The sequence below is a fragment of the Dreissena polymorpha genome, chromosome 2 (assembly GCF_020536995.1).
Source record: "Dreissena polymorpha isolate Duluth1 chromosome 2, UMN_Dpol_1.0, whole genome shotgun sequence".
Taxonomy (NCBI): domain Eukaryota; kingdom Metazoa; phylum Mollusca; class Bivalvia; order Myida; family Dreissenidae; genus Dreissena; species Dreissena polymorpha.
Window position 1 is genome coordinate 8,647,925 of NC_068356.1, and position 13,731 is coordinate 8,661,655.

Below are 13,731 nucleotides of genomic sequence, written 5' to 3' on the forward strand. Positions count from 1 at the left end.
TTTCTAAGAGCAGACACTATAAAGTTTTATTCATAATCAGAAAAATAAATCATCCACATATATCAAGAGGTGAATGTTCTCATTTACTAGCAAGCGTACGCTGTATAAGGTATGGTCTACATGTACACCGTAACAATCTAAACAATATCAGACGATACAGTACGGTGATGTGCACGAGACACTTTCCGGTGTGTATTTCGAAGAGAATGAGGTTTTTCTGCGCTTAAGGCTGCATTATGTGGGGACTCAGAGTGTGTCCCAGCACTCAAGCCTAATTAACTCACTAGACTCATTAACATTGAGACCACGAACCAAACTCACGTGATTCCGGGAAAGAGTATTGAGCGTGGGTAGCCTAGGCGTGAAACACGTGTACCAAGCACTTGTACTGACCACTGCGCTTAATTGACAGGCCTTTGAATTTCTTGAATGTATAAGCATTACATGAATTAGCTTTTATAGTGACATGGTTGAGGGTGCGTCATGAAAGCATCACCTGGGATAATTCCCATATAAAAGTTTGTCACTATTTAAGCTAGGTTGGATAGGCCCACTATGCATTATGGTTTAATAAAATATTCTGAATGTTAATTGTGCATGATCAGCTGCTACAAAAATCAGATGTTATCTACATTTGAATTTTATGGGAGCTTAACTGATTAGTCGTATATGCCAAACTTAATTTCCCACTCTCATAATTTTTACCACTCAATATTTATATGACCAAGTATCTTTTTTTGACAGGTAGATCTCAATTTCTGAACGAGCATTGGTCAATTTTGTTCTTGAGCCATACCCGAAAGTTACACATGAGCCACTCTGAAGATAAACTGAGCCACTTTTATGTTTTGTTCTTTTCAATCCGCATGGACGCAAAGTCTGACAAGAGTGTGTTCACTTGATCGACCTCCTCTCTTGTTGTGACATTTGACAGTTTTGAACACAGCTCATCCAGTTGTTCAGCCTCCGATTGACAGCCTGACAAACTGAGGTAGGTACGCATCATGTCCGATATCTGCAGAACAAATGACATTCTCTGAATTATACTGACTCATTAGAGTAAAACAAAATATGTTGGCAGCGTGTTAATGGCCTTTGTGTTTATAATTAACGCTCCCCCCCCCCCCCAAAAAAAAAGATAGAATAAAATAAATAACAAGGGACAAAATTGTCACAAAACCAGGTTTTCAATATCAAAAAAAGTCTGATAAAGGGCTTGTTTCAAAATCTATTTTTAGTCGGGGCGACCTTGACCTTGAAAATATCTACGTAATTCTTTCGCGCGACACACCGTACAATGATGGTGAACAAATGTGCCAAATGATTTTAAAATCTGACAATCAATGACATAGTTATGGCCCGGACAAGCTCATTTATGGCCATTTTTGACCTTTGAACTCAAAGTGTGACCTTGACCTTGGTGATATCGACGTAATTCTTTCGCCCAACACACCGTCCAATGATGGTGAACAAATGTGCCAAATTATTTTAAAATCTGACAATCAATTACATAGTTATAGCCCGGACAACCTCATTTATGGCCATTTTTGACCTTTGAACTCATAGTGTGACCTTGACCTTGGAGATATTGACGTAATTCTTTCGCGCAACACACCGTCCAATGATGGTGAACAAATGCGCCAAATGATTTTAAAATCTGACAATGAACGACATAGTTATGGCCCGGACAAGCTTGTTCCGCCTGCCCGCCAGCCAGCCCGCCCGCATTCGCCAATCTAATAACCATTTTTTTTATTCGGAAAACCTGGTTAAAAACATAATGTTTGATATCTATAATTGTGCATTTGATTACGAGATAAGATAGAGCATGAGGAAATACTAATTACTATAACAATGAGAATTCTAATCGTGAACACAGATTTTCAAAGGTCATTACTTTTACAGGTTTAATTACCTTTGAGAAAGTATACCAATGAAGAAAAAAAAGTACAGATTCTCCCAGCTAGTGCATGTTAAACAGTGTTTTCATGGAAAGGTCCCAAATGCAACCTTCAAACATTTGTCCACCACCTTAAAAGACATTACTATGTGACTGCACACACATGAGGAACATTGGTACATGTCAGACAGAATGTATTCAAAAACTTAAGTAACTATCAGCTTACACAAATTATCGAACATCAATTATCAATGTCATGCAAAAATGGGTCTTATACAACATGAGGCCAGCATAGCCTAAGATGGTGCATTATGCAACTAAGAAAATTTGATGACTACAGTAGACATGGAAGCTCCTGACAAGACTGCAAAGATGGGCAGGCTGGTCTGGAGCTACGTTGGCTGCATTCTGATTAGGACCCAGTTTCGTTTAAAAGCTGCTGCTTCACACTCTATTATTATCCTGTATATCCCAGAACAAACCAGTACTGAACAAGAGATGTGTTCGTCAGAAACACAATGCCCCCTATTGCGCCGCTTTGAAATTAAAATTATTTTTTTTGACCTTTGACCTTGAACGATGACCTTGACCTTGAACTTCCACCACTCAAAATGTGCAGCTTCATGAGAACCCCTCTTTGAATTAAAAAAAATAAATTGACCTTTGACCTTGAAGGATGACCTTGACCTTGAACTTCCACCAATTACAATGTGCAGATTCATGAGAACGCCGCTTTGAATTAAAAAAAATATATATTTGACCTTTGACCTTGAAGGATGACCTTGACCTTGAACTTCCACCACTCACAATGTGCAGCTTCATGAGAACGCCGCTTTGATTTTTTTTTTTTTTTTTTACCTTTGACCTTGAAGGATGACCTTGACCTTGAACTTCCACCACTCACAATGTGCAGCTTCATGAGAAAGCCGCTTTGAAAAAAACAACTTTTTTTTAACCTTTGACCTTGAAGGATAACCTTGACCTTGAAGGATGACCTTGACCTTGAAGGATGACCTTGACCTTAAACTTCCACCACTCACAATGTGCAGCTTCATAAGAACGCCGCTTTGAAAAAAATTATTTTTTTATCTTTGACCTTGACCTTGAAGGATGACCTTGACCTTGAAGGATGACCTTGACCTTGAACTTCCACCACTCACAATGTGCAGTTTCATAAGAAAGCCGCTTTGAAAACAATTTTTTTTTACCTTTGACCTTGAAGGAAGACCTTGACCTTGAAGGATGACCTTGACCTTGAACTTCCACCATTCACAATGCGCAGCTTCATAAGAACGCCGCTTTGAATTAATTTTTTTGACCTTTAACCTTGAAGGATGACCTTGACCTTGAAGGATGACCTTGACCTTGAACTTCCACCACTCACAATGTGCAGCTTCATAAGAACACCGCTTTGAAAACAATTTTTTTTTTTACCTTTGACCTTGACGGATGACCTTGACCTTGAACTTCCACCACTCAAAATGTGCAGCTTAACAAGATACACATGCATGCCAAATATCAAGTTGCTATCTTTAATATTGAAAAAGTTATAGCCAATGTTAAAGTTTTCGGACGGACAGACCCGATTTATTTGACATTTGACCTTGAAGGATGACCTTGACCTTCACCTTTCACCACTCAAAATGTTAAGCTCCGTGAGATGCACATGCATGCCAAATATCAAGTTGCTATCTTCAATAGTGAAAAAGTTATGGCCAATGTTAAAGTTTTTGGACAGACGGACAGACGCCATATATTTGACATTTGACCTTAAAGGATGACCTTCACCTTCACCTTTCACCACTCAAAATGTGCAGCTCCGTGAGATGCACATGCATGCCAAATATCAAGTTTCTATCTTCAATAATGAAAAAGTTATGGCCAACGTTTAAGTTTTTTTTCAGAGGGACGAACAGACTGACACACATACTGACTGACTGACTGACTGACTGACTGACGGACAGTTCAACTGCTATATGCCACCCTACCGGGGGCATAAAAAGTCCATAGAACACATGCTACTGATTCTGAGTGTCTGGGCTCTTTTTTGTAAGCAAGCATACATTTACCTGTAGTATTTCTGTCTTCATTTTGTCACTGTTAAAGCTGGCATTTTCCCCAAGCATTTTGAGACGTGACTTAGCTAATGTAAGTGGGCTTCTCCCATACTCGTCAACCAAGTTCAGATCTGTACCTGATTTAAATAGCTAGTGTAACCTTCTAAAGTATTGTTTACAAACAGGTAAAATGTACAGTTAACAAACAAAAAACTCAAAAGAAGTGGATTTTAAGTTAAAATATACTTGAACAATGACTTATGATGTGTAACATCTTTTCAAGTAAGATTCATCCAAATTAAACATAGCCACATACAAATCAACACATACAAGTGCATAAATCATAACAAGATAATAGTTTCATTTTTATGATGAGTTTTTATCAATAGTAAAAAAAAAGGTTTAATTCCAGTTTGATGCATAGTGATAAAACCATCAGAGCTTTTGCTGCAATCACTGTACAACATGTCAGAATGAAAAAGAGTTGTTTATTGACTGATAAACAATAATAATTGAGAACATACAATTGAATACAGAACTAAATAGTACTAAACTGCGTTCATATTACACATTCTTCTTGCAATACTTTTTGTTTATTTAGGTTTAACACACATTATATATTTAAGGTTTCAGTTTAAGCACTTCAGAAATGTGGAAGCAGTTGTCTCCATAAACCTATAATATTTCATATAACAACGGACCTACAAACTGACATAGCAACTGAGTAATTCCAATGAATATCATAATATAATAATCAGTGGATTCTTTCTTGTAGGAACTTACCAGCTTTCAACAGCAGGGTCACTATGGGAACCTGACAAGTACAGGTGGCTTAAACAAACAGAGAAGAAGATGAGATAGGTGGAATATGTTCTTACATAACTAAAATTGTATTTATGAGCAGAGTAAGTTTAATTCATGTGGTATGCAATGCAAAACTCACATTAAATGGCCACATATCATTTGCAGGAAATGTACTAAGTAGAATCTATGAACATAGGAATACATGCCTATGTTTCAAATCTTACCTAAATGAAGTGGAGTATTGCCAATAAAGTCTTTCTTGTTTGGGTCTGCACCTCTGTCTATCAACACTTTCACTACAACATTCATGATAAACTTGTAGTAAGACAATAAGAATATGAAAGTTCAACAGTTCCAAAAATCACTCTTGTGAGCATATCCACCATAAATAAGTTACAAAGCTAAACAGTCTGAAATATAAAATATATTTAAGTTAGATCTACTGAAAACGTTGACTGATAGATAAATGAACCTTTTAGGGAAAGAAGCTAAAAGATGCAAAAATCCACCCCATAGTTGCTGGGAAATAACATTAACAAGCAAGTACCAAAATTTGCGAGATATATTAATAAATAAATCGTCCCATAACAAAGAGAACAAGATGTGTTTGTGAAACACAATGTCCCCCTATATGACGTTTGACCTTGAAGGATGACCTTGACCTTGACCCTTCACCACTCAAAATGTGCAGCTCCATGAGATACACATGCTTGTCAAATATAAAATTGCTAGCTTCAATATTGCAGAAGTTAAATTACATGAGCAATTTTGACCCATATATTTGACCTAGAAGGATGACCTTGACCTTGACCTTTCACCACTCAAAATGTGCAGCTCCATGAGATACACATGCATGCCAAATATCAAGTTGCTATCTTCAATATTGCAAAAGTATTCATAAAATAAGCGATTTGGGCCACATATATTTGACCTCTGACCTTGAAGGATGACCTTGACCTTGACCTTTCACCACTCAAAATGTGCAGCTCCATAAGTTACACATGCATGCCAAATATCAAGTTGCTATCTTCAATACTGCAAAAGTATTCATAAAATGAGCGATTTTGGCCACATATATTTGAACTCTGACCTTGAAGGATGACCTTGACCTTTCACCACTCAAAATGTGCAGCTCCATAAGATACAAATGCATGACAAATATCAAGTTGCTATATTCAATATAGCAAAAGTTATTGCAAAATGTTAAAGTTGGCGCAAACCAACCAACAGACCAACCAACCAACAGACCAACCAACCAACAGACAGGGCAAAAACAATATGTCCCCCACTACTATAGTGGGGGACATAAAAATCATTGAACATCCAGGGAATATGTACAACACTCCTATGTAACGTTTTGTAAGAAGCTTACTATATTGTTTTTGTGAATTTCAGCCAATTCAAGGCTAATGAGAAATAGTAAGTACAAGCAAATTAAGAAGTTTGTGCTATAAACTTTCTAAAGAAATCTTTTAAGCCCCATTACGCTGATACAAAAATGTATCACTGAAACGGAGCCTCTTTTCTACATAAACCACCCATCTTATGCTCCTTCTAAATTTGATAGGTAGAATAATGAAATTCCATTTGCAAATAACACCTATTTCATGTATCGGTTTATACAAAACATACCTATTGCCTCATATCCCTGGGATGCAGACAGATGTAATGGCGTTCTTTTCTTCTCGTCACAGCATGATGGGTCAGCCCCACCATCTAACAGCTCTACAACTAATGCAAAAAGTGTTTTTTGAACAGGTTTGTGGAAAAAACATTTGGACAAGGACAAACATACTGACAAAAGTCGACTTGTCCGAAGCTCAATTCACTTGTCCAAATACACATTATCTTAAAACTAGGATATTTCTTGTGAATTCTGTCTTTATAAATAGTATACATACATAAATTGCATTTACAGTGACTTGTTCACAGTTTGTCAAAATGAGAATTTTCCAACTTTGTGTCTATGGTTCAAAAAGTAAATCAACATTATACATCCTCGAGCGAAATAACAGAAATGACAGAGACTTTAACTGCAAATACATTTTGGTATACGAAAAACCAGCGTTACATACACATAACAATTCAATAATTTGGAGAGTTTTGTTGTAACATTTTTTTGACAATATGTGGATTGCTTATATAAAGTATAAAATACATAGCATTTTATAGCAGCACGGATAGCTGTGCGGTTGAGGCACTAGTCTTTGACTCCAATGGTAAGGGGTTTGAGCCCATGTGAGGGTACCTTTTTGCTTTCTTTAATTATGCTGTTTAATTGTTATCATACAAAGAAGGTTAAACAAATATTTACATTTTATTTATAATTGTATCAAATTCAATGTTTTGTATTGGAGAACTTAAGTTACATTTATCAATTAATTTTTTTAAATGACAAACATCAAAACATGCCAAAATCTGAGAACAATTCACTTTAAATGTGGATAGAATAAAATTGTCTTCACATTTTTAAACTGTTATCTCTGAAACTACAAATCTGTTTTCTTTTCTTTTCTTTGTATGATAAGAATTAAACAGCATAATTAAAATGATAATATTAAAAAAAAAACACTTTTTTCTCAACTTGACTGGATACGGTTAAATGTCTATACGTAAATTAACGCATTTTAGACAACTGCTATTCACAAACTAAAACCTAAAAATAACTCATTATTCGCAAATGTACTAGGAACTACAAATGATTGCTGATAAATAAAACTAGAACTGTTCCGGTCATGACTGAAATACCTCCCACAGGCTGCTGTGCCTGACTTACTCTGAATAATCTGGGCAGGAGTTATGATTCTTATGTAAGGCACTTCCTTTCATTGAGATCAATCTACCTGTGAGATGTCAAGAGTCTCCCTCTAATAGTTTGCAAATTATTCATCAGACAATTAATTAACAAAGGGAAATAACTATCAAAATACGGAAGCAAGATTTATGTCTCTTGTGCAATGTCCAACAGCCCTTCAATAAACAAAATTTAAGTGAAAACATAAACAACAAGAGATGTGCTTGTCAGAAACACAACGCCCCCTATTGCGCTGCTTTGAAATAAAATTTCAATATATAATTTGGCAGGTTTAGAAATTATCTCCCTTTTAAAGCTTATTACTTCCCTTGGATTGTATTTTTTGAATTTTGACCTTAAAGGATGACCTTGACCTTTCACCACTCAAAATGTGCAGCTTTATGAGATACACATGCATGCCAAATATCAAGTTGCTTTCTTCAATATTGCAAAAGTAATGGCCAATGTTAAAGTTTTCGGATGGACGGACGGACAGACAGACGGACGGACAGACTGACGGACAGTTCAACTGCTATATGCCACCCTACCAGGGGCATTAAAATCTAAAAATATGAGACCAAGTGTTATGGTTCTTGTGCAAGGCATCCATCAAAGAGATCTACTAAAGTATGCAGTTTCAAGTAGATACCTTTTTTAGTTTTAAGATATAAGTAAAGCAACATTAAATTACAAAATAATAATAAAGAAAACTCACTTTACAAATATGAAAGCAAGTGATATGGCTTATGTGCACTGCACCCTCCATGAGCTGCACCTATCAATCAAGTTTGAAGTTGATACCTCTTTTGGGTTTTGAGATACAAATGTGTGCAAAGACTAACAATTTTCCAAGCCATAAAATTGATAACTTTCAATAGTTTTCAAGAAATGCTTTCAACAAGAAATCCAATGCCCATACAGCCAGACAGAGACAATCTGAAACCAGCACACACCCTGAACAACTTCATCATGCGACGGTATCATACAAAACACCTGCAGACAAATCTGGGAATTTCACATGGGAATGGTCTATAAAAATCTAAAATGTTAAAACAGTTGTAAAATATTGGCCTGTAAACAGAAAACAAATGAGCAAAATGCACATTTATATTTTAATACAACAGTATTGCCACATGCTACCAGTATGATTAAAACATGCGAGGAATACATTTTGACAGAAAATTATGAAGATCTGGAGGTAAAAGTGTGATGCAATGTTTGAGATTTTTCCAATGAGAAAACATCTATATTTTTTACCTGTAACAAAGTCGTTTTGGGAGCAAGCAGTTCTTAATCGTCTTTCATCTGCAAACAAGGAAAAAGATTGCATGCATGTCTTTGTGTTTACATGTTGTATGTTTTAAAACTTTTGAAGTTCAAGTAAATATTTAATCAACTGTTCAACATCATTTATTTTATTTTCATGTTCTAAACATACTGAAATATGTTATTTGTGTTGTTCAAAATGAATACTGGTACTGTTTTTCAAGTTTTATTAAACTCATAACTTTTCAAAAAATCAATTTAAATCTTAATTGACAGTACCTTATTAGAATTTAATAAGGTACTGTCAATTAAGATTTAAATTGATTATTTTTAAAGTTATGAGTATTAACTCTAATCATTTACTTAAACTGCTAAACTGCTAAGCAAACTTCCTTTACCAAGATTATTATTTTTATGTGTATTATCATTATGCATATTCCATGTAAATGACCTTCCCTGTAAGTACTGTATAGGCAGTTTACAGTGGATTTCAGTAAGTTGTGTTACCCTATGTACATGATTTCAATATTAAACAGAAGGTTCTAATTTAAAATTTAAAAATTTAGTTAATTTGTTCAAAAAACATTCAGAATATTGTTTAATTTACTGTGTTATCAATTGTAATTGACAGCTCCAATATAGAAATTAGATGTTTTAACATGTATACTTCTATTTTGCCATACCAACAACATTTCTGCATGAGGTCTGTTTTGTTTTCATTTTTTAATTCGCTGCTGTCTTCGAATCTGTGTCCTGGAAGCTTTTCCTCTGAGGTCCCATTGGTTGCTTGTGTCATACACTGTACATGGTAGAATAGAAAGGTACTGCATGGCAATACTACCTTCGGGGTTCCAAGAAGTCATGCTGAAGTGTGGAACTTGAAATGCAGAACCCTGAAAAATATACTTGGTAAATTTGTAATCATTTCATAAATATGCTGACATAAATTGTATACTATTGTATGGGCATGAGGACTTTTTTTTTTTAAGCAACTTGCTTATGATACGAACAGGGGCAGTTTTCAACAGGTAAACTGTTAATGTTCCATTAAATATCAAGTTCAATGTTTTATAATAGCTGTTACGGTTACACAATTGAAGCTTCATTGCAGATATCATACATTAATTTAACTGTTATTTAGTTATTAACTGTTGACCTACTACATGTACTGTGATAATACCTTTATGGAGTCACACCATAACTGTGGGCAGAATGGTGTCTTTACTGCCTTACACACAATATAAACACCATCTTTTGATAAAAATTAGATTTATATTTTCTCAAAGGAGTCCACAATTTTTTAAGTTAGTTTTTGTTTAACTTTTATTTACATGGCTGTATATTTGAACTTAGAATACCGCAAGAATATAGATGACCAATATCATATTTACAGTGCCCAAATTCTGGTGGGTACCTAATTCCAGTGATACATGTACTTGTTTACATAACAAACAAGAAACAAATTGAGGTCACACGCATGAGCTCCCTGTATTTTTTATCTTTCATTTCTATAATTGAAAATAACAACAAACACACAAAAATGAGGAAAAAAACATGTTTTCCTTAATTTCTAAATCTCCCCCCATCTAAAATAATCCATATTTATTTATTGTCCACACATTTTGACATTATTTTAGTCCCCTTAAAGAATTTTAAAATTTCCACATTTCAAAGTTATTTTTAAGTTCCCTTAAATACAAACAAAACACTTATTGCAGTGTGTATGGCACTTATTTCATCGCATGTTTAATTAGCAAATAAGAAATGGATTTCACTGTATAAAAAATAAATAATTATTTGAAGGTAAATCGTTTGTTGTTCGATTGTTTGCATAAGTTCAGAAATTATGTTACTGGTTTTCTTATTGGAATTAAGTCACTGGGGGATATCAGTAAATTAAGGTCCTTATCATGAGATGAACTCATTGTCATTTACCCTGATTTCTTTAAGCTTTCAGACACTTAATGATTTATATACAAACATATTTAAAGAATACTGAAGTGGCAGAGACAAAAATACATGTGTTGAATTTTTTAGAGAAGTTAACAATGCATTGATCATTCAATACGGGTATGCAATGTGTATATAATTGTAAATTGATTCAACTAATAAAAGCAAGTGCTTGTAAAATACTATGCTGTGTAGTGTAAATTACTTTTATAAACGTTTCACTTTTTGACGATGCTGCGAAGCAGCTCGTCTAAGTTATTATACCATGAAAAAATTCTTCACAATGGCGACCTATGTAAAAGACCGAGCCAGTCCAATTGAGATAGCTCAATTTTTCTAATCGGCATACTCCCCAGTGCTCCAGCTAGGCCTAAATTAAAGAGCGCCCTGCCCTCCCGAACCTCCGCCCTGCCCTTCCTAGGCCCCCGCCCTGCCCTTAAAAAAAAAACATATGATGATGAATAAATCTCTTATTACCTTATTACAATACATTGTAATTAATTTATTCCTCATTGTTGACATTATACTTAAATTGTATAATAATAATGGGAATAATATATTCTAACAATTATTAATAACATATATACTAACATGCAAGAGGAAGCATTCCAGAAACGCCTGCGCGCTCGAAAGTGCCCTTTTGACAAAATACTGCGCTTCCAAAGTGCCCTTTTGACAAAAAAGCCCCCCCCTGCCCTTTTCAAATCCTAGCTGGAGCACTGCCTCCCTGATTATCATTGATAAAGGTAACGGAAGCTCATCTATAAATAGGACAGCATATTCTGGGAAAAATATTAACGTTTATTTTAAATCCGTTATATTCAATCCATTACATGTATATGTTTATAGATCAATGAAACAACTATGCATTTTTTGTATTGTATTTGACATTTGTTGTGATTCTGTAAATAAATTGAGAATGAAAAGTGCGTTTAACACGATCATGAGTTTAAAGAAAACTAATTATTTCGAACCTGCCATTTGAATAGGTTATAGCGAGTATTTTATATAAACAGCAAAATTGCCTTAAGACATCAATGAAACTTGCTCTTATGTGTGCTCTCTCATTTTGCATATTTAATAAACTTTTCAAACAGAAATTACAGAGCCACATCAGTGCACACACTATGTTTGATAATTCATTCGTTTGTTGGATATTGTTTGCTGTTTGAAACACATATTAGGTCATATCACGGAGATTTAGTTAACCTTACCATGTCTTCATGGGTGAACTCACGTATTCAAGTCGTATTCGACTGTGTGCTCATACCTACTTTCGGAAATCATCATGAAATTATTGCCGTACTTAACGAACAAACATGCCTAAGCTTATTGAATTAGAGAAAAAACAATAATCAAAAGAGAAAAATTGAATGTTCATGCACATGGGTATGTGAAATCACGTCCGTACTCCGTACCCATAACATCATTAACTTAGGAAAGGAAACATCAAAATATAAAGTTTGGTATGATATACATGTGAAATTAAAGAGCATGGTGTAATTAAAGAGCATGTCAAGTTTTGAATATTTCTGCTAAGTAACGTAATGTTATAACCCACGAATGTTTTACTGTAACAGAACGTTTTTTTAAGATAAGTGGTACAGAAAATACACGTCGAATATCTTTTAAAAGATATTTCTTGTTATATTTGATCGAGAAAGTAACCCCAGGGGTTTTTTTTAGAAAAAGGGGAAGACGCTGGACGCTGGGTAAAAGGAGAAAATCGAGCGCGAAAGAGACATATTTGGGGAAAAAATAAAAACTGTTCATTTTAATGTCTATAACTCGCCTACAGACTTCAGGTTTTGTTTAAAAAAAAGAGGCATGTCTCTGACCTTTTTGTTCTTAAACACATGAACAAGTATGATATTAAAGTCAAAGTCCTAAATAAAGTTGCAGGTGTAGATCTAATAATGAGAAATGTTTTCAACTGGGGTCGGGGAACGATGTCAATATTATGATTTCAATTTCATGATGAATGGGTTGACGATATAGATCTGCTACAGTATTGGAAGGGAAAGGTGCGGCAGCTGCCGATTGTCTACTTTCACTTTCACAATAATCTGACAGTATTAATCGATGTTGATTACATGTACCTCCGAATCCTGCTGGGTTTCAACGGTTTTTGATGATTCATTCTTAAAAAATGCGTCAACGCAATTTATATTTTCCGAGTCCGATCGTTTTATTTTGTTCGTGTATGAACGCCAATTGTGAGACTTTTTTTCTGTTTTAACGTTTATATCTTGGCTTTCATATAACCCGGATGAAAATTCGACTGGTTTCCGGTAATTGATTGACGAAACACCCTTCTTGCGCAAGACCGGAATCCAGTAAAATAGTCACATGATTAATACGATTAGTTGCCCGGTTTCCATGACGTACTTTAAGAGCTATATATAGAATCACTGGGATTCCCAGATTTCAGTGTTCGTCGGGAGAGAGAGAGAGAGAGCGAGATGGTTGTACATGGTACAAATTGGATACGTGTCGACTTCCCAAAAGAAAAAAAACATGTCTCTGAGGGTAAAATATTATATTTGGGTGAAAAATTATATTTTTTGGGGGGAAATGTTATTTTCAGGGGAAAAATTCTGGTAGGGGAAGACGCCGAATATCGGCGTCACTTTCTTATTAAAAAAAACCCCTGAACCCGCCTCCCAGTTTCGCTGAATGGGTCACTACTTCCCCGCAACCCCAATTTTTTTTCGTACCCAAAATTTTTCGAACAATTTTTTTTTTCATACCCAATTTTTTTTTCGTTCCGAAATTACTTTTCGTAACCAAATTGTTTTGGCATAATTTTTTAACCCAAAATTTTCATACCCATTTTTTTAGTACCAAAAGTTTGTGTACCCACATACACAATTGTGGTGATGTAGTCTTTAATTGTAGATAAACTTAAATTGATGCTTTTATATCCATCCTCTGCAAAAGCATTGTCACACCAGTACTGT

At 35.0% G+C, this 13,731-nt stretch overlaps 2 protein-coding genes across 2 annotated transcripts in view; one reads left to right on the plus strand and one right to left on the minus strand.

The window, feature by feature from the left end:
• On the minus strand, positions 1-9,649 carry LOC127865802 (ankyrin repeat domain-containing protein 54-like). Its single transcript, XM_052405816.1, has 7 exons — positions 9,505-9,649; positions 8,813-8,860; positions 6,394-6,492; positions 4,986-5,057; positions 4,741-4,788; positions 3,970-4,094; positions 1-1,015 (listed from the first exon to the last, which is right to left on the minus strand). The coding sequence occupies exons 1-7, from the start codon at positions 9,539-9,541 to the stop codon at positions 842-844; spliced, it is 603 nt and encodes a 200-aa protein (XP_052261776.1). The 5' UTR covers positions 9,542-9,649; the 3' UTR covers positions 1-841.
• The window catches only part of LOC127865800 (chitobiosyldiphosphodolichol beta-mannosyltransferase-like), a 19,694-nt gene continuing 15,559 nt past the window's right edge, over positions 9,597-13,731 (plus strand). Inside the window, exon 1 of the mRNA XM_052405815.1 lies at positions 9,597-9,730. The gene's annotated coding sequence lies outside the window, so the exon portion shown is untranslated. The remainder of the gene's footprint in view (positions 9,731-13,731) is intronic.

Coding starts and splice junctions, on each gene's coding strand:
- LOC127865802 (XM_052405816.1), bottom strand. CDS start 9,541: ATGAAAACAAAACAGACCTCATGCAGAAATGTTGTTG. Junction 6,493..8,812: donor CCAAAACGACTTTGTTACAG/GTAAAAAATATA, acceptor TTTTTGCATTAG/TTGTAGAGCTGTTAGATGGT. Junction 1,016..3,969: donor TGAAGACAGAAATACTACAG/GTAAATGTATGC, acceptor TTTGTTCTGCAG/ATATCGGACATGATGCGTAC.